This window comes from Balaenoptera ricei, chromosome 5 (genome assembly GCF_028023285.1).
Source record: "Balaenoptera ricei isolate mBalRic1 chromosome 5, mBalRic1.hap2, whole genome shotgun sequence".
Lineage (NCBI taxonomy): Eukaryota > Metazoa > Chordata > Mammalia > Artiodactyla > Balaenopteridae > Balaenoptera > Balaenoptera ricei.
The window spans coordinates 33476445-33500906 of NC_082643.1; the positions used below are offsets into that span (position 1 = coordinate 33476445).

Here is a 24462-nt window from a genome sequence, read left to right on the forward strand (position 1 = left end):
CATTCAAAGTTACTGAACGTACCACGTTAGCGAATCTGCAAAGGAAATTGTTTTATCAAAGGATTTTTAAATAAAGCTCCTGATTTCCTTTTAAAAAATAAATAGTGTGCCCCAATTCAATGCCATGTTTCAGGTTCCTGCCCTAGTTTAGCCTCGGCTCCTCATTTGGAGGCTGGCTAAGGGACGTGATCCCTGCCCTTGAATCTCCTTCCTTTGTAGTTTTTTTGACCTGCGCGGTTCCGTTTCCCAGGCGGAGGAGCGCGCGCCGCGGCTGCGCCCATCAGCGCGCGGAGCGGGGCTGGGGCTGTCAGGCGGGCGGGGCCGCCTAGGACCCTGGAGGGGCCGATCGTCTCGCGCTGCAGAGCCTCCTCTCCCACCTCTCTCCCTCCGGGGTTTGGCATCCCTCGGGGAGCAAGAAGCCCCCTACAGCCCTGACAGCGGGCCGGGCAGGCGGTGCGGTCGGGCCCGGGGGCGGATGCTCGCGGGTGGGCCGGGCCGGCCGGCTGCGGGGGAGGCGGGCTGCGTTATTTCCCGCTAGGGCCAGACTCCGGGAGGGACTGGCCTGCACGGTGCTGTCGGCCCCAGCTAGCGCGCGCCGCCCCTCGGGCAGGGCCTGGGGGCGAGCGAGGCGGCGGCGCGGCATTCCGGGCCTCGGGCCGGGCGCGTGAGCGGGCCGGGGCCGGGGCCGGGCCGACGCCCCCGCGGCGCCTCTCCCACGCTCGCGGCCCCTCCCCCTCCCTTCCTTCCTTCCCCTCGGATCTCCCGGGAGCGGCGGGCGGACGCGAGCCGCGGCGGGCGCCCGAGCTTTGTATGCGCCCGCGGGCCCGGGGCGAGCTTCGGGCGGCCCAACTTGGCGGCGGCCGGCGGGCTCCCGGGAGGGAGTTGTGAGGCGTGGCCGGGTGGAGGAGGCGCCTGGGGGGGCGTGGGGCTCCCCGGCGAGCGGGAGGGACAGAGCGAGGCGCGCCGGACAATGAGCTGGGCAGCTCGGCGCTGCGGCCACTTTTAGGGGGGCGCGGGCCGGCCGGCGCCTCCGCGGCTCCACCTGCGAGGAGAGGGCGGGATGCCAGAGCTGGGTGTCCCGGCGCTCTGAGGCTCCTCGCAGTTAGACGTCCCTGAGCCGGTGCTCGCCTTGACCCTGGGCTACCTGGAGGCTTTGGCTGGGGCGTGTTTCGTGGGGGCGCCCCTGGAGCAGCCGCGATGGCCAGCACCAGGAGTATCGAGCTGGAGCACTTTGAGGAACGGGACAAAAGGCCGCGGCCGGGGTCGCGGAGAGGGGCGCCCAGCTCCTCCGGGGGCAGCAGCAGCTCCGGCCCCAAGGGGAACGGGCTCATCCCCAGCCCGGCGCACAGTGCCCACTGCAGCTTCTACCGTACGCGGACCCTGCAGGCCCTGAGCTCGGAGAAGAAGGCCAAGAAGGCGCGCTTCTACCGGAATGGGGACCGCTACTTCAAGGGCCTGGTGTTTGCCATCTCCGGCGACCGTTTCCGGTCCTTCGATGCGCTGCTTATGGAGCTCACCCGCTCCCTGTCGGACAACGTGAACCTGCCCCAGGGTGTCCGCACCATCTACACCATCGACGGCAGCCGGAAGGTCACCAGCCTGGACGAGCTGCTGGAAGGTAGGAGGGAAGGGCCCGGCGCGGCAGGTGCGGCCCCGCGTGCCGACAGGTGCACGCGCTCGCCCGGCGCTGGGGGAGCCTGCGGGGGGTTTTCTAGGCGGCCGCAGGAATTGTGCGGTTCTGTCTTCTTTTCCGCAGGCTCTATGGGTGGGGCGCGCTTCCACATATACTCTGACTGTCCCTCCCAGAAGATTTGCCTTAAAAAAGAAAGAAAGAAATCCTAACGAGATTTGGTGACGTCTCTTAAGATTGGCGGACTTGTTTTTGTTTTTTGCTTTTTTGAAGTGCAGAGTCTCACGTGAGGATCTGGGTAACCCTCTAGCTCATAAGCTGTCTGTTCAGCCCTCTGTGTGGAGCTCAGTGCCGGCACCTGTGTTTCAGCGTTCAGGACCCTGTTGCACCTGCTCTACTCAGAAGCCGTGGTTGTGAAACACTCTAGGTTGGCTTTCCTGGTTTGCCTTGCAGCAGAAGTTCCATGAGGTCAGGAGGGGCGTCCAAGACAGTGGTTCTCAACCCTGGTTGCATCTTGGTTCACTGGGGACTTTAAGAAATATGGGTGTCTGGGTCCCATCCCCGGATACTTGGATGTAATTGGTTTGGCGTGTGGTCTGGGCATCTGGAGTTTTCAAAGCTCCTCAGGTGATTTGAATGTGCTGCAGAGATTGAGAACCGTTGTGCGAAAGGGTTTTCCACGTTTGGTTGGTAATGAGGTGAATCAAGGTCAATCTCTCTTGCATCCTCCCCTAATGAAAGTAGCTAGTTAGGGTGATAAAGGCCACTGGAATCAGCAGTTGGTGCCCATTATAAATTAGGCCTAGGGTGTCAACCATGCTTGACTCAAAGGGACTGCTTGGCTGTATGTTGTGTCATCCTTGAATTCCTGCAGTATTTACTCTTCTTTCACTTCAGGGAGAGAAAGCATTACTAGTAGTTAAGAACCTATATCCAGAACTAAACACCACCCATAAAGATCAGACAGAACCCAAGTATGTGCTGACTGTGTGTTTATATACAGTCTGCTCTCATGCATCTTTCTTAACGCAAATGGCACATATTGCTATGGTAGTCATAGCAATGTTGGCTTGGCAGGGGAAGGAAACTGAACTTGAAGCCAACTATTTTTCTTATATTAGTGCATCATGTTCTTATGTTCTGAAGACATTGTCCATTTTACACATGAGGAAACTTAAGCAACATGCCTTGTCATACAGGACAAGGGCAGTATATGCCCTTTCATCTACAATTCACTTTTAATAAATTGATGTAGCCACACTGCGGAGTCCTGAAAGTGGTTGAGATTCTATTTAGTCACTGTTACCGAAAGTTTTTCCTGCCCTGGCTAGATGAGGACCCAGCCAAAACTAAGTTGTCTTTTCAGTGTGTGTGTGTGTGTGTGTGTGTGAGTGTGAGTGTGTGTGAGTGTGAGAGAGACTTCAGAGATTCTCCTGCTCACTTGAGTGTTTTGGTTTTAAAGGCTTCCTGAGGAGGTGGTGACAACCAGAGGAGTATAAATAAAATGAAGATACATTGTTAAAAGGGCTTTATTGCTTTATCGTGTTATTATGTTAAAAGCAACATTTGCCTAGATATTTCAAAACTGAGTAACGAATTTTCTGATTGACCCAAAGCTAGATTAGTAGCCCTGTGGAAGGATCAAGGCAATGCCTTTTTTACTTAAACACTCACTACTCACATGCCCTTGGGATACTGTGCCTGGTGTGGTCTGAGGAGGGACAGTAGTTTTAATATCCTTCTCAGAAGTAATTTTCCTTCTCAGAAGTAATTTTAACAGTGTATTTGCTACATGAAATGAATGTACTCCAGAGGCGAACATGATCCTAGGGAAGATGGTCAGGGTGTCCATTATGCATATTAATTGAGAGCACATATTGTACATTGAGTTTGTTATTGCCCAAGTGGTACATGGTCCACTGAGTCTAATTCTCAAACTGTAGGTTCAACTATAAATTGAAGGTTGATAAATATCCTTTGAATCACTCATTCACTGATTTGTGGAGGAGGGGGAACCATGAGCATATGTAGAGTCCAAATTATACCACAGTATGAAAAATAATGATAGAACACAAATATTTGCACCATGGAAATGTTTCCCTAGTATAGCCAATTGCCCACTTGTTTCAAATATAATAAAATTACATTTTATTAAATATAATACAATTACTGCAAAAGAAGAAAATTTGAGCACTTCTTTTGTCATAGTGGCATTCTCTCTGACAATAGATCTTTGTCTAAGTCTTGAATTTCCCACAAAATGAGTGGAATACCCTGTTTCTAGGCAGTTTTTAAGAAAAGAACCATCAATGTTTAATATCAACTATTCAAGAATTTAAATAGTTTCAACTTTTAGTTAAAATTGTGTACTCGAATGTTCAGATTTATCATGCAGAAGAACTAACCAGCTACCTGTGAAGTTATTATTTGCATCAGTAGAAATAGGTCTGTGATATTTCCCATGTTGTCAAAATTGACTATTTCATCTTAGTTCATCATTTTTAATAAAGATTCTCTGATAGTGTTTTTTACACCATTATGTTCAGCTGATCTCTCATTTGCCTCTTCCATTCCGTGAAATTTGTAGTTTAGGAGATAACTGTTTTTCCCAAAACGATTTTTTCTAAAATGTTTTCAGTGAAGAATAGAAAGTGATGACTCAAGATAGCTAGGCATGAACACTCACTCAGAGCCTCAGTCCCACTGAACTCAGATGACAAAAGAAATTTGCATGGCCCAGATTTTTTTCTTCTGCCCTTGAGAGTCTCTGGAGACCAAAAACTGTTCAGGTGTAGGCTGGTACTCCTGCACTACACTAAACCAGCAGGCATTTGGAGCCTACTGTTTTAGCTCCCCTTGCTGCATTAATTTCAATGTGTTAGTGCTGTGCGTCCCTGTAATCCTGTTTAGTCTTTACAACTGGATGGGGACCTTCTCTCAAAGGAAGACTGTGAGTCATAACAGTTAGTACTGGGAAAATCAGGTTGAGCTGTCTGAAGCCATGAGCCAGCCAACCGTGTCACATCTCTGATAGACAACTGAAGATGTCTGGATGGCATGTTCCTAAGTTCTCAGTCAGAACTCTTGGTCTTAGTTTTTTTTTTTTCCATGAGTGTTCTCTTCTTCAGAACATTTAAGCTATAATTATTTTGATGTCCCAAAGAGAGATGCCCAAGGACAGTAGAAACAATGCGTGACCAAGTTGGGGTCCCTAGGTTGTGTGAATTTGAGAAAAATTCACCTCTGTTCTCAGCCTTAGTGACCTTTTCTGTTGAAAGAGAGGTTGGCAGATCACCTAAGTTAGATCCTTTCTGGTCTAAAAGTATATACCCTTCCCCTGCCTAAGTGGTTATTTATTGAGTGTCTGATGGCCTGGGCTGCCTTCCCCTACCCAGAACCTATCTTCTGGAAAATTGACAAAGCTGCAAATGTCCTACACAGCAGGGAGTGGGTATATGGCTCTGATGAAGTGTTTGACAGGAGCCAAAAAATTAAGTGCTACCCGTCTCTGCCTCTTTCATTCCAAAGTAATATGTCATTTTATGTTGTTTATACCTTTTACTCCTCAGTCAACAATAAATAAACTGATTGGATTTTTTGGCATGTGAGAGAATTTTGATTATTTTGACAGGTGATACTTCCATTCTTCCATTAAGTTAACTTGAAAATTAGCTTGAATTAACTTGAATTTAAGAAAATTAAAGTTCTAAGAAAATCAAGCATTTGAAGTTTTTGAGGTTCTCCTACTAAGCCTAGTTTATTGAATCTCTTTGGTTATTCAGTCTCTTTGAAGGTGTTAAACCAAAATATGGTGACAGTTATATTTAAGTAAAAATGAGTTTACATTTAAGTAAAAATTAAGTTACATTTTTAAGTTACATTTAAGTAAAAATGCATAAGAACTCAGATTATAGGTTTTATCCCCTTGAATGATAGATTTTTAGAGTAATAATAGAAACTGAGCTCTTGGAACTTGTTATAGGGAGGAAGGCAACATAAACCCATGAGATGTAAGGTATTTGCACATAGTAGTCAAAAGCAGTACACATTTATATAAGGCAAGCATGATGATTGGACATAGCAGTTTAACATTGACTCATCAATCTGCAAAACCTCCTCTACCTGGCAGACTCCTAGATCCTCCTAGATCCAAGACCCTCTTCAAATATCATCTTTCTATGAAACCTCTTCCCAGACCTCGGGGGCATTGGTCTCAAACTGTTGTTGACTGAGAGCATAGTTGTTGTTGTTTCAGGTGCTGGGGGTACGGTTCTAGAATGCTCACATTCTAGAGAGAGAGTGAACACACACACACACACACACACACACACACACACACACACACACACACACACACACACACACACACACACACACGATGGTTCCAGCTGCAGGGCTGTAAGTGAAGTGGTAATGAGGTGGGGCAGGAGGCCCACAATGGCCAGGACAATGGAAAAGGATTCCCAGAGGAACAGATGTTGGAGCCAAGGCCTGAGGTCAGGCTTAGAACTCTGCCATTTGCTTACTCACGGCATTTTTCCTTTCCTCTGTTGTAACACTTACCTTTACAATTAGAGGTATATTGGGTCTGTTTTTTGCACTAGACTAAGCATGTCGTGAGGTTAGGGATCTTGGACACAATAAGTTCATTAAATAAATAGCCCAGGAAATGACTTTACCTCTAAGTCTCTTGATTGTCAAGGGAAGTTTTGTATGAATTAAGTTTGAATAGGGTTGTTCCTATGTATTTGTGAAAATATGTATTTTGAAAAATTGGATTATATTCCAGATAAATCAGAAATGCTCTGCTGACTCATCGCTGTGGAGAGAATGGCTCTTCCTCAGTACTTGCTTCTATAAATCTGATTGTTTTCTTCTTCTCATTTCCTCAAAACAGGGGAACTCAGGTCTGCTATAATGCAGCTGCATTATAAGCTCTTTCCGGAGGTAATGGGAAGAGAAATTTTCATTTGCAGAATAAAGAATTCTAAAGGGTTAGGGGAAGAAAGGAAATACTTGGGAGAGCATTTATGAGATGAGGGTCAGACAGAATGATACACTGGTAGTTATAAGAAAAGATCACTATTTCATGAGGTTTTAAACTATGGAAATGGACATTTTATGGCCCTGTCATATGAAATAAGAGAAACTAGATACTCCCTTGACCAGTGATTGTCAAACTGCTTTCTTCATTGTAGAGAGGGCCAGGGGAGTTTCTCTGGGTCTGTACTGCCTGACTAGGTCTCTTCTCATCCCTACCCGCCTGCCCATGCTCCTACCACTTCTGTTTTTGTCTCTTCTATTGATAAAGTAAACTATGACCCTAAGGATTAGGGATCCTATTCTTCTCAACATTGCTACCATTTTTTAGATGTTTTATATGCAATCATTGTGTGAGATACTTTGTGTTTTATCTCACCCTTGTTATCCCTAATGGAATATGGCTGCATTGTCTTCCCCATTTTACAGCTGGGGAGACTGAGACTCAGAGGATTAAGAAATTGTCCCCTTGTACCAGTCAGAAGAGGTGGGGCTGGAACCTGAGGCCTTTCTCCTTGGCCTTTCAACTTCTGTTTTCCTAACTGCTATGTTCTACCACCTGTGAGATGGGGTCCATCCTGACCCCTGAAGTTTGCGTAGGTCATGTATCAGCAATCTAGAGCTGCATCACCGCTGCAGCCAAACCTGTTAGTTATTTATATTTGGAAGATGAAGATGGTGGTAGTTCATCAGTCACTGCAGATGTAAAGACAGTTTTAGGATGTTTTGTATATGGTTCCTGAAATGAACCATACGTTATCCTATGCACCGGCATAGTAGGGTCTGTGCATTCAAATTCTGCAGAGTTGTCTTGCTTGACTTTGGTTTCCTTATCTTCAAAATGAGGAAGGTTAGGTAATTGCTAAGGCTGCTTCCCCTTGAAAGTTCAGTGATCTTGGGAAATGCTTCTGGAAGTGGGAAAGAGAAATGATCTGTCTGGCTCCATGTCTCTCTTTAAAAATTGGCCAGGTTTTGTGATTGAATGTGGTTACCTGGGTTTAGATGGAGTTCTTAAACCCTCAATAACCTATAGGAGGCTCTTCCCCATAGAATCTTCTCAGGAAAGGGAAAATTATGTACAGGCCCATTGAGGGCTGGGACCATGGTCATTTCGTTAATTCATTTATCCTATCAATAAATACTTCTGGCACTTGATGTTTGATGATTAATTTTACTTTTGTGCCATATATAAGATATTTTGATAGGTGGGAATAGGTGGATATTGGTTTTTAAAAAAATCTTTCTTAGTTAAGACAGCCAGCTGGACAGTTGGCTAGATTTGCAGAGGTCAAATAAGGTCATGCAAAAGGCAAATATTCCTTGCCCCTTCATATTTCAGTTTTGAAATAAGTTTTTATTCAAGAAAAAAGGGATGCAGTATATTTGTATGTTAACAGTTTATCCATTTCACTAGTGTCTGAGATGCCTGCCTTGATTTTTCTCTTTGGACATCTTTCATAATCAAATTCTTGTACCTTTATTTTGAATGTATGTTTAAATCCCAGGACTATTCTAAGCCCCCTAATATTTTCAGCGTCTGCTTTGAGTTTGTTCTCTGATGTAGCTAAGACTTAGTTTCGTTCATCTTTTAGCATTCTTATTTTAAGCATTGTCTTTAGAAAATTTATTTCACATATAGTTTAAATACAATCTGCATTGTACAATACTTTTTGGGTTTTTTTGGCTGCATTGGGTCTTTGTTGCTGCACGCAGACTTTCTCTAGTTGCGGCGAGCGGGGGCTACTCTTCGTTGCAGTGTACGGGCTTCTCATTGCGGTGGCTTCTCTTGTTGGAAAGCACAGGCTCTAGGCGCGTGGGCTTCAGTAGTTGTGGTGTGTGGGCTCAGTAGTTGTGGCTCGTGGGCTCCAGAGCACAGGCTCAGTAGTTGTGGCTCACGGGCTTAGTTGCTCCGCGGCATGTGGGATCTTCCCGGACCAGAGCTTGAACCCGTGTCCCCTGCATTGGCAGGTGGATTCTTAACCATTGTGCAACCAGGGAAGTCCCTCTACAGTACTTTTTAAATTCTATGAGTTGGAAATATAATTTAAGGCTAGAATTTAGATACTCTTTCATTCATTGACATGCTATAATTTTTGCTCTAATCCAGGCTGTTTTACCCTGTTTGCCATATCTCCTGCAGCCTGAAGCAGTAGACTAGCCATATTGTAATTTGTCAGAAACTACTACCTTCAAGACAAGGAATGGGAAAATACTGATTTGTGAGATCAACTTTAGTACTTTTGATTACACTGTAACATTTACTAACATCTCAACATAACTAAAATAATCTATAATTATGACCTACTATGTTACCATTTGTTTATATGTTGGTTAAATTATAATCACTTGCAACCAAAATGTATCACAATAGAAGTTTTTAAATTGTCATTGATTTATTTCTTCCTTCACTGTGTATGTTTTACAAACTTCAGATTACTTTGTTAATTTTTATGTAATAACAATGTCATTATTTCTGAAAGGCAGTGATTGATGCTCTCTTCCCCAATATCCTTGTCCATTATCTTGGTCTTTTAACAGTATTCTATCTCATCTGTTAAGGAAGCAGGAAAAGAAAAAGGAGTTATGGAAACTTACTACTGGTTATACTCTTCATCAAGCCTCTGCAAAAGAACGAACTTGAGAAATAGCCTGACATAAACTCATCTCTACTTAGTTTAGTGATCAAGGCCAATAGCTGGAAGATTCCACATGAACCTTGTAACACTTAGCAGAGTCCTAGCGTGCAGTGTCTCTTCGATAAATGGGAGTGGTCCTCAGCATCTCAAACCAAAATGTGTGTCCTTGTAACTTCCCTCCCTGTAATTCTAGAGCCACCGTTTGGAGCTACGTAAGACTCCAGATGGAGCTACGTGGCAGCCCTTCAGACATTTTATGACAGTGGTCATGCTTTACTATTTCCCCCTTCTGCCCATCTCCTAAACATCACTACTCTTTTTTGACAAACATCTGGTTTCTGAATCCTTCATCACTTGCACTGAATCTTTTTGAGCTATTCTCACTATCATCACTTGCTTCAAACTGGAGCCAAGTTTTCCTCTTAGACTCAAAATGAGATTTAAAGGGTTGGGGGGGGGGAGCGGTGAGGGAGGAAGGTCTTAAGCAAAGATCTCCAGAAACTGGGGAAACTCTGTTGAGGGAGGTTTTTACCTCAGATGATGAGCCAACTGAAGGACTGACCCTATATCCATTATGCCTCAGTTTACTTACAAATAAGTGTAAGATGGGCACATTTTGGTTTGAAGATCTCTTTCTCAATATCCTTAAAATTGCAGTGTTTCTCAAACTTTTGCAATGTTTGGGATAATTAAAATTGAAAAACAATGTAAAAATCTAACAACCAAGTTGCAGAAGCCCAGCATTGCCTTAATTGCTTTAAATACATTGTCACTTAAATATTTATAAAGGTAGATGTACTTATGCATATAGCTCTTACACACCAGTACAACCCAAAGGAGACAACCTAAAAACCGACAAAACTGTATAACCAATAAAAATGCAAAATAGCAACATAAAGCTCCAGATACTATTTGCTCAAACTAAACTGTTCCCAGTGTGACCATGGTGCTGAACGCTGAGTTTGGTGTGCTGAATGCCGTGTGATGAGTTAATTTTGCACTGCTAACAAGCCTTCATTCCCGCAGAGTAAAATTATGTCCTCTGGCCTTAACTCTCTGTGCATGTCTTGTACATATAGTAAGTCCACTTCTTCCTCATTAACTCCCAGCAAAGTTACACCACTTGATGCCAAAGGAGTTGAGGCTGTGGGCACAGAGTGTCCTGGCTGCACTTGATTTAGAAATAGACATTCAGATGTTCCAGAATAAGATGATATAAACATTTTAAGTCTTATCATCAAATTAAGTACAGAATTGGGAGTTCCCTGGTGGCCTAGTGGTTAGGATTGTGGGCTTTCACTGCCATGGCCCTGGGTTCTGTCTCTGGCTGGGAAACAGATCCTGCAAGCCACGCAGCACAGCCAAAAAAAAAAAAAGTACAGAATTAAAATTGCCAAGGTGAATGCTTGTAGATTGTGGAATACAGTTGGCTCAGGTTTGAGCAGCAAGAAGACAAATAACGGATCTGATCTGTAGGTTCCATCCTACCAGGAGATTAGATAGAATTTTTTTTTTTCCAGTGGGTAAGCTTTAAGGCTTTTTGGTTAGTGAGTAGCATTTTTGTTTTTACTTTTACATAATTTCTTTGGTCTTAAGTTAACTCCTCCCAAATTTCAATGCCGAAGCGTGGATTTGTGGACATACTTCTTCCTACATATTCAGATGTTCAGTGTAACGTGTCCACACCTTTCTCCGTGGAAGGTATCACAGACTGTACCACTGGATGTGACTTTAGGAGGTGAGTCGTTTTCAGCCCCTTGCCTTCAGATGTGTTGAAGGGGCACTGGTCTTAGGAGTGAAAGATCTCAGCTTGTGTCCGCAGCCCCGCCCTGTAGGAAAGGCTGTTATATTCATTTTGTGAATGCGGCAGCAGTGGTCCAGAGGTAAGCCAAATGAGTGCAGAAGGGAACAGCATCCAGGTGAGAGCAGTGTACTTTATGTTACTCTGCTGGTTCCCATAAGGTTAAGTTCTGCGCACTGTACAGTTTGGGTAGAAAACCCAATAAGCTGTTTGCCACAACAGAATAGTAATCAATCTGTCTTTTCTTTACCCTGTATTCTTCTGAACCAGCTGGGTGTGGGAACGTGTCCTTGATGTGCTTTAGATGGAGATACGCACATTATTGTCTACCCAATAGGACAGTCTCACAGATGCTGTACTTGATTAAGGACATCAAACCATCTTGTAGATGCAACATACCCAAATTTATTTTCCTTGGTTACATTCCTTTGGAAGTAATTTCTTTCTCAATTTTGGAAGTTGGGAAGGAATTTAGGTTTCTAAGATTTTTGCAGATATTAGACCTTAAGTGCCATACTTTCTTTTCTTTCCTCTTTGTCTTTTCTCTGTTACCATATTTAAATCTCTGTGTGTGTGTGTGTGTGTGTGTGTGTGTGTGTGTGTGTGTGTGTGTGTGTAGGGAGGCTTTTCCTTAAGCTTGATGAGTCCTTACACTTTATTATTATTTTTTTATTGGATTATAGTTGCTTTACAGTATTGTTAGTTTATACTATACAGCAAAGTGAATCAGCTATATGTATACATATATCCCCTCTGTTTTGGATTTCCTTCTCATTTAGGTCACCACAGAGCATTGAGTAGAGTTCCCTGTGCTATACAGTAGGTTCTCATTAGTTATCCATTTTATACATAGTGTCAATATCATATATATGTCAATCCCAGTCTCCCAATTCATCCCACCACCCCCCCTTTCCCCCTTGGTATCCATACGTTTGTTCTCTATGTCTGTGTCTCTATTTCTGCTTTGGAAAAAGACAGTCTATACCAATTTTTTCAGATTCCACATATATGTGTTAATATACGATATTTGTTTTTCTCTTTCTGACTTACTTCACTCTATATGACAGTCTCTAGGTCCATCCATGTCTCTACAAATAGTCCTTGCACTTTAGACTTGTAAACAAGTTTTCTTTTTCACCATAAAGTTCAGTGCTTGCTTCTGCTCCAAGAGTTAGGTATAGTCTCAATGTCCAAATTTTGTATAACTGATTTTCTGCCGTAAATGTCAAAAATAGTTTGTAATTACAAGCTAATTAGTGGTTTTAGGCAGTTAATGTAAGTATTTTAACAGAGGTGGATAAGAGACTTTCATAGTAACTGATAGAAAAGTAGGCTAAAACATTCTGTTGTGGAACTTCCAACTGTGTAAATATGCATTTAGCTATTTGTGATTTCTAACAGTAAATTGACATTTTAAATGTTAAGGGATTATTTTGATTTAGCTATTAAAATATATTTTGTATATAATACACACAAACCCATATACACCTACACACATGTTCCATTGATTGAAAGACACAATGCATTTATCGGACTAAAATGTGCCATGGACTCTTGGTGCTTTGATGGTGTGAAGTGAAAAAAAAAAACTTGGTAGGTCCTAGGCAGCCCTCACAGCCTGCTTGTTTTCCTCTGTGCCTTAGTTTGCCCTTTGATGGGGTAGAATGACCTAAGAGTGTCTCAGACCACACATGATGTCCTTCAGGAGCCTGACCTGAGCCTCTCACGGTCATTCGGTGTCAACACCTACACTGTGCAAATGTTTTACCTAGAAGTAATGCAGATCCAAACCGTGAGACGTACAAGTTTGTTTTGGAAATACGCATTTTTGTCATGACTTTGACAAACATGTTTTGGGTGCCTGCTGTATACCAGGTGCTGGGCTCGGTGTGGGTAACATGAAGAAGGGACAGTCAGTGTTTTCAAGGAGATTCCAGTCCAGGCAGTAGTAGTTTGTAACAAGAGATTGTGTTAAGAGTCACCTGTGAAGTTAGGAAGCCTTACTCACAGGTTCTGGTGCCACCTTCCAGTGATTCTGGTTCAGTCGAACTGTGGTGAGGCTTGGGCATCTGTGCTTCTACAACAAAATCACCTGACGAAAAAAAAATTCTTCTCTAAGAACCACCGGAAGAGACAGATAAAGAATAAAGAATTATGAGAAGTTAACATATTGTAGGCTCAGGATACAATAAGTGAACCCAAGAGTGACATAATTTTTTAAATTATGAAACACATATCTATAGAAAATTCATAAAGCATACATGTACAGCCCAGTAAGTTATTATGAAGTGAACACCTTTGTGACTATTATCAAGAAATAGAGTATTGGGAATTCCCTGGCTGTCTCGTGGTTAGGACTTGGCGCTTTCACTGCCAGGGCCTGGGCTCAATCCCTGGTCAGGGAACTAAGATCCCACAAGCCACATGGCATGCCCCCCACCCCAAAAAAAAAGAAAGAAAGAGAGTATTGCCAGCATCCGAGAAGCTCTTCCTGTGTCCCTTCCTAGTTACAACCCTTCCCAAGTTACGGTAGCCTGACTCTTGCTTTTCTTTATATTTTTACCACTGATGAAGGCATCCCTAATCAGTATAGTTTTACTTTTGTCAGTTTTGAACTTAAAGATATTAAATCCTACTGCATTCTATTCTTTTATTATCTTTTGATCACCGTTATTTGTAAAATTCATCCAAGTTGTTGTTTATAGCTGGCTTGTTCATTTCCATTACTGCACAGTAGTAGTACATTATATGAATATACCACAATCTGTGTGTCTGTTCTATTGCTGATGGATATGTGGATTGATTATCATCTTTGGCTACTGAGCCCATTCTATGAGTGTGTGTGTGTGTGTGTGTGTGTGAGTGTGAGTGTGTGTGTGTGTGTGTGTGTGTGTGTACGTACTCTGGTGCCCATATACAGCAGTTTCTCCAGGGTATTTTTCTGGGGTGGAAACATATGATGTATATGTTGTCAACTTATCTATCACTAGATAATGCCCACCTGTTTTTCCTAAGTGATTGAACCAATTTAAAGTACATGGAAGTTCCAGCAATATATCAAAGTTCCTGTTGCTTTACCTCCTTAGCTGGGGTGATTAATCTTGACTGGTCAGTAAAAAAAAAAAAAAGAGGTAAGGAGAGAGGAGGAGGAAGGGTATTTCAAGCATATAAGAAGGAATGAGAATAAGAGGGTGTCAGTATAGGAGCCCCTGAGGAAAGGCTGCTTAAGGTGGAATAGTTTAGCCAGAAGTGGGGTGTGGGTGGGACATGTTCAAAGCATGGAAGAACACGGCCAGAAGCTGTTTTAGTGTAAGGCAGTTTGCAAGAGAAGCCGGTCTGTCTAGACAGTTTTAGCTGTGGTTATGATATCTGGTAGTTATACCAAGATTGTGATAAACTACTTTCTTCCAGACATTTCTTTCTTAAGGAAAAAAAAATTCAAAAAAATTTTTGGTATATATATCAGAATGTGGTGGAAAATGTATGCAGGATGAATTTATTCCAATTTTATATTAAACATATAAGTTTTTAGTACTTGAGTATATGTAAATATATATTTTATATGCATATGTATTTTTAAAGTTTTATAAGTAATGGAATACTTTGAAAATGTTTCATGTATTATATATTAGCCGTGCACCATATGTAGCCTAAATCTTAATCTTCTATCTTAAAAATAAAATTATTGTTCAAATAATGTCTTTTGATTCTGTACTGTCTTCCTAATGAATTCTTTGTGCTATCTGAAGCGTGTCTATAAGTTTAGGAAGAAACTTATATCTTCTAAATTAAAAAACAAAATGTTTTCCTAATTTTTTATATCTTATGTGGCTTGGACCTAAACCTAGTTGACAAGTACTTAAGATGTGGATTTGCTTCTTTTAATAAAGTGCTTATTTAGAAAAAAAAAAAAAGAATAAGAGGGTGTGACGAGTTTGGAAGGAAAGTGCAAGTATATTGGTGCGACACTAACTTAGGAGCCTGTGGGAAAGTGGCGAGAGGTGAGATGGAAGTATGTGATATGTTGGGGAGTTTGGTCTTTATTCTAAAGGCAGCGACGCAGGCAAAAGACATCAGATTTACATTTTAAAAAACTTGCCGTGACAGCTCTGTGGAGGATGAGGGGGCCTCGTTAACTACTCTAATCTGGGGAGAAAAGAGAGGAAGCAGGGTTGAAGGGGATGGGTTCCAGAGATGCTTAGACCAAGTCAACAGTTTTGCTAAATCTGCTGAATATGGGGCAAAAAGAAGAGAGACAGGAGTTTTGGGTTTTGCCTGGGTGACTGTGTAGGTGGTGATTTCATTAAGTTGGGGAATTCCAGAAGAGAAGTGTTTGAGGTCGGGTGGCAATCATGGGGAGTGAAGTTAGTTTTAGACTTGTGGCACGCGAGACAGCTGTAGATGATCTCGCAGAGATGCTCTTTAAGTGGTTTGAACTCAAGAAAGGACTGGGCTGGAGATGTCCCAGAGGCCGGGTGGTGATTGAAGCCGTGGGATGCGGCTGCCCACAGAGAGTCTAAGGAGGATGAGGTGGATACAGGGGAGAAGGGGGTCCTGAAAAGCAGACCGAGAAGGGGCTACCAAAGGAGTAAGAGGTAAGCCAAAAGAAATTAGATCCTGGAAGCTGGGGAGGAAAAGGATCTGCAGGACGAGAATCGTGACTGGTGTCCAATGCCCTCAGAAGACGCCAAGTGAAATGACAAGAAGTGCTTGGCATTTGGCAGTTAGGAGAGAAGTGCTTGGGATCAGGGTGTTTCAGCCCGGGGAGCACAGGGAGCAAAGGTGATGCTGCAGTGGCTTGAGAGCAGATTGTGGGTGAGGAAGTGGGAGAAACCAGATGAGGAGCTGGGCAGTGAATGGAAGCCAAAGCACATTCGGTGGACTGGGGCGAGGAATGAAGGGTAAGATGTGTGTGTGCTACAGTGGGAGATACTATATAAAGTCCTGTGTAGTTAAAGGGAGGAGAGAAGGAGAATGTGCCTGAAACCTCAGCATGAGGAGCAGGAAGGGCCCAAATGTTGCGAGAGACTTAACATTGAACAGGAGGAGGGTACCCTTGTCACTGAAAAGGGAGAAGAGGTGGGAAAATTGGCACAGACTGAAATACATCTGTAGGGATGACGGTTTTCACAGAACAAGAAATTGGGGAGTTCCTAGCTTTTAATAGCCTCTTGCCTCTTAAATAGGAGGCAGTTCATTTGGTTGAGTAAGGATGAAAGTTAATGGTTAACAGGTACCCAGGTTGTATTACACAACTGTTGACAATTGGTTTGTCAACCTGCTAAATATGAAGTAATGCAGAGTGTCTCTGAACAGATGTCAGTGGTAGGAAGCCATAGGCATGCCACTGGAGAGAGTCAAAGGGGGTGGAAAGACTTTCTATTCCTCACTGTGCTTGAAAACAGTAAAGGTGTATAACCACTTCCTGCTTCTATCCATCCTCTTTCTATACAGAAAACAGATCCTCTTTTTTTAAAAAAAAAAAGTTCATTGAAGTATAGTTGACTAACAATATTAGTTTCAGGCATATAACATAGTGATTTGATATTTTTATAGATTGCACACCATACAAAGTTATTATAAAATATTGGCTGTATTCCCTTTGTTGTACCTTACATTCCTGTGACTTATTTATTTTCTAACTAGTAGTTTGTAACTCTTAATCCTCTTCACCTATTTTGCCCCTCTCCCGACTCCTCTCCCCTCTGGTAACCACTGGTTTGTTCTCTGTAACACAAATCCTCTTCTACGTAGTATTCATGTGATCATAATTTACAAAATGATTTCCCACCAATGCCTTATGGTCAAAGAACTGCTTTTAGAGAAACAGAGAGGGAGAATATGAATATGTCTGAGTGTGTGTGTATATATCTCAGTTCTCTTCAGCTAAAGACCACCAAGAACATACCTGGAGGTGAACAAGTTGAGTTTGCTACTCATTGTAGTAAGGAAGAATGGACATTATGGGATACCACAGGGCAGCTCAGTAAGAGCTGCAAGAGCTGTCATAGAAATTGGGCTTTGGTTCCAAGGAAGCAGGGACTCATTCTGTATTGGGTGTTGTCAGAGGAAGCACAATTCTGTGATTGAATATCTCATTAAATCCTATTTATAGTGAGAGCAGACTAGATTGAGGAAAAAGCTATAGTTGGTAACGAAGTGGCAATCACTCATTGAGTGACCTTTTTTGTGTGTCACTTTATCATAGGCCCAGAATGGCTTCATTTGATATAGATATTCTGTGAGATGATATCCCACAGAAGATCACAGATCAGATCAGGTTATAGTAATATTGAGGTCTAGCTCTGAATGTTAGATCAATTCTGGACCTCAGGGACTGCTTTATTTTTCATATATCCATGTATGATATTTATGTATATATATAGACATAACACATTTATATCTTTAAGTCTAATTTTAAAATGAGATGTTTATCCTTTCCTTGTTTTGATGAGTGCAGTTTTAATATGTACTGGTAAGAGTTTAAAAAATTCTCTCACAATGTGGTATTTTATCCATGAATCAAGGTTCATTACTTTAGGATATACCTTTCCAGCTGTATCAGTAACATAAAATGCACTATCATTTGGAAAACTTGTTCTCTCTCTGGGGAATGAGTAGAAAACAGAAGATTCTTGCATGGATCCAGGTGGGAAGTGGGTGGTGATGAGGGCAGAGGGGAGGGGCATTTTTAGAAATATTTAGAAGGTAGAGTGGACAGAACTTGATGTCAAAATGCAGTGTGTAGGGAAGCCAGAAGGGTGAGGGATGATGCCTAGGTTTCTAGCTGAGGAGTCTGAGTAGGAAGTGATGTTCCTCAACAGGATGGATGGAATGGAGAAGTGACAGGTTGGCGGGGGGGTGGGTAACAAATCTTAAACAAGAATCCCTACAGTAGGGCTTCCCTGGTGGCGCAGTGGTTGAGAATCTGCCTGCCAATGCAGGGGACACGGGTTCGAGCCCTGGTCTGGGAAGATCCCACATGCCGCGGAGCAACTAGGCCTGTGAGCCACAACTACTGAGCCTGTGCGTCTGGAGCCCGTGCTCCGCCACAAGAGAGGCCGCGATAGTGAGAGGCCCGCGCACTGCGATGAAGAGTGGCCCCCGCTTGCCACAACTAGAGAAAGCCCTCGCACAGAAACGAAGACCCAACACAGCCATAAGTAAATAAATAAATTAATTAATTAATTAAATTAAAAAAAAAATCCCTATAGTAGCATGACTCTGGTTGGGGGAAGACTGATTGCTTCTAATCAATCTTGTAGGTGCCTAGTGTCTAACAAAGAATAAGAATTTATTGTTTGATTAACAGCAAGAGGTATAACTGCCTAAGGAACCAAAATCTTAAATGCTTTTGTCTGCATATTCTCTCCCTGTAGACAAATCTATATATTAAAAATGGGGCCATTAAACTGCATGTGTGAAAAAATAATGAATTCTTTTTGAGTTAGAAGATAACTTGGAGAAAATCTTAGAGTGTAATCCTTTTATCTTGCATGCCACAAAGTTGAGACTAAAAAAAAGTGGGTGACTTCTGAGTTTCCTGAGAGAAAACTTGTGATTTTTCAACATGAAGTTTTGGAACTTAATGAACATTGAATCAATTGACCAATTGACAAATACTATAGTTTTTATGTTTTACTTAGTGAAAATTAAGCAGAAGTCTACATGAATAAAGAACACATCATTTTAACTACTAAATATCCTTCCTCATTTAAGTAGACGATGAAAAGTTTGTCTATTTAAACTATTTTAAATTCATATTCTTCCATTAAGGAAAAAATGCTTGCGGTATGTTTCTTTGAGCTGTCAAAACTCTTCCTTCATTTTTGCAGTGCTTCATTAACTGAGTAAATGATCATATAACTAAATATGTGAATTTAGTCAGCTATGTGAATTTTGTAGTAACTTTTCTTTGATTAGGGCTGAAATATATAATTGGAAAGAGGAGGAAGACAGTTTTATTTCTTTATGAGAGTGTATTATTTTGTGATACAGTTATTTCTTCCAGAATGAGATATTAAAAATTAAATTAGTTAATGGACTTTTGGACGTAGAGAGTACCTTAGAATTCACCTGGTTCAACAACTTCCCTTTACAGATACTGATGTTGGGAAGCAAAGTGCAGGGACTTCCCTGGTGGTCCAGTGGTGAGGACACTGTGCTTTCACTGTTGAGGGCACGGGTTCTATCCCTGGTTGGGAAACTAAGATCCCGTAAGCTGCGCTATCCAGGGTGACATTTGACCAGAATAAAACCCAGATCTCTAGTTTCTTCGTCCAGTGCATTTCACTCTAATGTATGCTATTCTCTCAAAACCAACCTAGATGCTATTGAAAAGAAAGGGGTGTGGGTAGAACGCCAAACCTGTTAAGTTGAGGATTCACTTAATGGGATTCTAGCGTGTTTGCTTCATACAAAATGCTCCTGTGGTGGGGATAACCACGTTGATAAAACTGATTTTTGCTTTTTAGGTGAGAGTTACGTGTGTGCATCGAATGAACCGTTTCGTAAAGTTGATTACACCAAAAACATTAATCCAAACTGGTCTGTGAACATCAAGGGTGGGACCACCCGCGCCTTGGCTGCCCCCTCCTCAGTGAAGAGTGAAGTGAAGGAAAGTAAAGATTTCATCAAACCCAAATTAGTGACTGTGATTCGAAGTGGAGTGAAGCCTAGAAAAGCTGTGCGGATCCTTCTGAATAAGAAGACTGCTCATTCCTTCGAACAGGTCTTAACAGATATCACTGAAGCCATTAAACTGGACTCAGGAGTGGTGAAGAGGCTCTGCACGCTGGACGGGAAGCAGGTAGGATGTTTCCAGCCCCACGCTCTCTGTCTTACTTTTAAACTCTCCCAGTACCACGGTGGTTACATAGTTAATATGAATTTCATAGTTCCCTAGAAGTTATTCTAGCAGTCCTACTTGTGAGGGGCATGTGTGTGTTGGCCTTTATCATGAAAAATGTAAGTGGCTTACCTGTCTCTTTACCCAAATTATCTCAAAAGTAAATGTAGACAAATCTATCATATACTTCTTATGGCTATTGGAAGGGAAATGTAAACTTCTTCTTTTTTTTTTTTTAATTGAAGTATAGTTGATTTACAATGTTGTGTTAATTACTGCTGTGCAACAGAGTGATTCAGTTATACATATATATACTTTTAAAAATATTCTTTTCCATTATGGTTTATCATAGGATTTTTTTTAAATTATTATTTATTTTATTTATTTATGGCTGTGTTGGGTCTCTGTTTCTGTGCGAGGGCTTTCTCTAGTTGCGGCAAGCAGGGACCACTCTTCATCACGGTGCACGGGCCTCCCACTACCGCGGCCTCTCTTGTTGCGGAGCACAGGCTCAGTAATTGTGGCTCACGGGCCTAGTTGCTCCACGGCATGTGGGATCTTCCCAGACCAGGGCTCGAACCCGTGTCCCCTGCACTGGCAGGCAGACTCTCAACCACTGCGCCACCAGGGGAGCCCGATAGGATATTGAATATAGTTCTCTGTGCTATACAGTAGGACCTTGTTGTTTATCCATTCTATATATAAAAGCTTACATCTGCTAACCCCATATTCACACTCCATCCCTCCCCCAACCTTCTCCCCCTTGGCAGCCACAGTCTGTTCTCTACGTCCATGATTCTGTTTCTGTTTCAGAGATAGGTTCATTGTGTCATATTTTAGGTTTCACATATAAGTGATATCATATGGTATTTGTCTTTCTCTTTCTGACTTCACTTAGTATGATAATCTCTAGTTGCATCCATGTTGCTGCAAATGGCATTATTTTGTTCTTTTTTTATGGCTGAGTAGTATTCCATTGTATATATATACCACATCTTCTTTATCCATTCATCTGTCAATGGACATTTAGGTTGTTTCCATGTCTTGGCTATTATGAATAGTGCTGCTATGAACACAGGGGTGCATGTATCTTTTTGAATTACAGTTTTGTCCGGGTATATACCCGGGAGTGCGATTGCTGGATCATATGGTAATTCTATTTTTAGTTTTCTGAGGAACCTCCATATTGTTTTCCACAGTGGTTGCACCAGAAGGGAAATGTAAACTTCTGAGGAAAGAGTGTATGTTGAAGAGGCTTCCTACATTAAATGGGATATTCTCTAGTTAAGAATAAGAACATCTGTTGACCAGTAGAGTCAATATGGGTTTCGGTAAATCACAGAAGTAAAAATAAAAGATATTTAATGCTTTCAGAAAAGCCTTTCCTCCCTACTTATGTATAATATAGAAAATGCATTTCAAAGAATGTTCTTTTATAGGAATGTCCATTTGAGTTTCATAGGAAACAATAGAGGTAATTAAGCAGCATTTCTGAAAAATGTACACAAATTATACAGGAAGATGCAAGCCAAATTATGGTAACAGTATACCAGGGAATCTAATAGACTAAAAAAAATTGAACAAATTGCAGGAATGCATGAATAGCAGTTATACAAATATTGAGTTTCGTAACAATCAGATTATCATTCCTAAAAAGAAACATGAGGCTTCTAAAATGTATTTTTTCAACTTAATTTCAATAAAGTTAAGTTGTTTAGATTTACATTGTATTAAACATTATACTTTGTATTAAACATTATAGTTTCCAGCATTCAATTTGTTTCTTCATTCCATTTTGTTTCTTCCCTCTAACATAATTTATTTTGAAGTGTTTGGCTTGTGTAGTGCTGAGAATGAACAATATAAAACACTGGAGTGGTGTCTTCTGGAAAAGCATAATTAGTTTCTAATTTTCTAAGACCAGATCTAGTTACTGGGTTGTTTTCATAAACATAAACAAAATTTTAAAAAATACGTTCTGAGAATTCCAGTAGATTATAGTGAGTTTACAATGACTTTTCTAATTAATTAAATTAATAGTTAGAAGGTATAACGTTTCAGAGTGGCCTGCCCCAAGATAGGTTCATAGTATGAATGGAAATAGACACTTTACAAATTGAGTTAACAGCACATCACAACACAAAGCACCTTAAGATTCATCCTGCAAATAAGTGAAAAAAAAATTAGACCACAAGACAGAAAGGAGATTTGGTAAATCAAATAGCTGATTCTTGGTGGACACAGTGAAGACAGGAAATGGGGAAGACAAATATTTAAGATACCTGATGAAAGGAAAAGTGAAAATCAAAGCTGAAGCAAATTAGAAAACATAAATGGCATATAAACAGGAAATTCAATAAAGATTTTAAAAACTGAAACAGATTTGGAAATCTACAAATAAATGTTGTTCAGGAAAAATGTAAGTAAAATATAGACGTTGAACAGCTAATTGAAATAGAAATCACTGAACTTTTAATAGGTATTCAAAAAAATTATCTTTGAAAAGCCTCCAGACTAGAAATGTTTATATGTAAAATTGTTAACTAAAGCACAAGCAACCCAAATCACCAACATATTAAAGAATAATACTGTTATGCGTAGACTTATGACAGAAATCAAAGGATGGCTTACTATTAAGAAACCTGTTTATACATGAGATCTAGAGGAAAAAGCATGATAGTATATACAGTCCCCCAAAAATGTCACAAAGGCATTTGACAAAATACAAAATCTATATTCAGTTAAAGATTTAGTAATAAAAATGGGAGGTGAATTCTGTAATACAATAAAAAAAGAAAAATTCCTATCTGAAACAAAATGTCCATGTATTGGTAAACAAATGAGTTACAGGAAGCATTTCTATGACAGTCAGGTACAAGATAAGGACGCCTGATAGCACCTAGTACTCAACATTCTTCTATACATTCTTCCTGATTTTTATTTATAGTTTAATTGCAATTTCCATAAGAATGTAAATGAGATTGTTTTGGAGTGAGGGGAGCGATACCTGACAAAGTGATTTTAAAAGTTAATCTGGAAAAATAAGCAGGAAAATTTTGGAAATAATGATTAATGGGCTCTCATGCTACCACATATTAAATCAGCATCCTCATAACCATACCAAAAAGAAATTCCAGGTGTTTTAAAAATATAGGTGTCAAAATGAGACACAAGAACAAAAGGAAAATATGTCAATAGTTATGTTGAAATGGGAAAGGATTTTCTAAGTAGTAAAGAAGTGGAAAAATCAGAGGGAAAAGTTGATTGGTTGGACATAAAAATTAAACATTTCTAAATGTCCATGCACCCCAGTGTTCATTACAGCACTATTTACAATAGCCAGGTCATGGAAGCAACCTAAATGTCCATCAACAGACAAATGGATAAAGAAGATGTGGTACATATATACAATGGAATATTACTCAGCCATAAAAAGGAACAAAATTGGGTCATTTGTAGAGATGTGGATGGACTTAGAGACTGTCATACAGAGTGAAGTAAGTCAGAAAGAGAGAAACAGATATCATGTATTAACGCATATATGTGGAATCTAGAAAAATAGTACAGATGAGCTGGTTTGCAAGGCAGAAATAGAGACACAGATGTAGAGAACAAACGTATGGACACCAAGGGGGGAAAGCGGGGGCAGGGGTGGTGGTGGGATGAATTGGGAGATTGGGATTGACATATATACACTAATAGGTATAAAATAGATAACTAATAAGAACCTGCTGTATAAAAATAAAATAAAATTCAAAAAATAAAAAAAGAGAAAAAAAATTTTAAAAAAGACTTAAAGAAAATTTCTAGATGTCAAGCAAGGGTTATATGCGTTTATATTGAGTCATACTAGTTTAATATGAAAAAAACCCACTACAATGGAAAAGTGGATAAAGGGCCAAACAGACAGTTTGAGAAGATAGGATTATAAATCGTAAGCATAAAAAAAGTTCAGTCTCACTAATAAAAATGTGAATGAAGGCAATAAGATATTCATATTTAAAATTGACAGGTTATTTTAAAACAGAAAATGTCTGTTATTTTTTAATGTGCAGTGAATTGGCATTCTCAGTGATGGAAGTGCAAATTTCATAATCTCTATGGAAAGCAATTTATTATGTACAACTCAAAAATATTTTTACTATTTGAACTAGTAAATTAACTTCTAGGAATTTATCCTAAATAATCGAAGATGCAAACATAATTATGCATAAAAATGTTCATCCCATCAATAAGAGCAAAAGATTGGAAACAATTTAAAATCTCTAAAGTAAAAAACAGTTAAATGATTTCACCATAGAATTTATATGTAGTGGGCATTGAAAATTGTGTTGGGGGAATAATTAAAGACACGGGAAAATGTTAAGTGGAAAAAGCAAGAAAAAAACTCTGTAGTATGTTTTCAATCTATGTTAAGAAAGAAGAGTGAGGAATAATTTTTTTAATGAATTCAGAAGGAAAAAAGATTATAGTTGCCGTCAGAAATCCAGTATTTGCTGTTCTGATT

General features: G+C 40.8%; 1 protein-coding gene across 12 annotated transcripts in view; it reads left to right on the forward strand.

The window, feature by feature from the left end:
• The first annotated feature begins 871 nt into the window (after window positions 1-871).
• Window positions 872-24462, forward strand: part of DCLK2 (doublecortin like kinase 2) — a 150576-nt gene continuing 126985 nt past the window's right edge. For all 12 annotated transcript variants that reach the window (XR_009503248.1, XR_009503249.1, XR_009503253.1 and 9 more), the window contains exons 1-2: window positions 872-1618; window positions 19582-19916. Coding sequence is in view for 5 of the 12 variants with exons in the window: in XM_059922590.1 (XP_059778573.1) it covers window positions 1198-1618; window positions 19582-19916 (756 nt within the window). In the remaining 7 variants the exon portion in view is untranslated. The remainder of the gene's footprint in view (window positions 1619-19581; window positions 19917-24462) is intronic.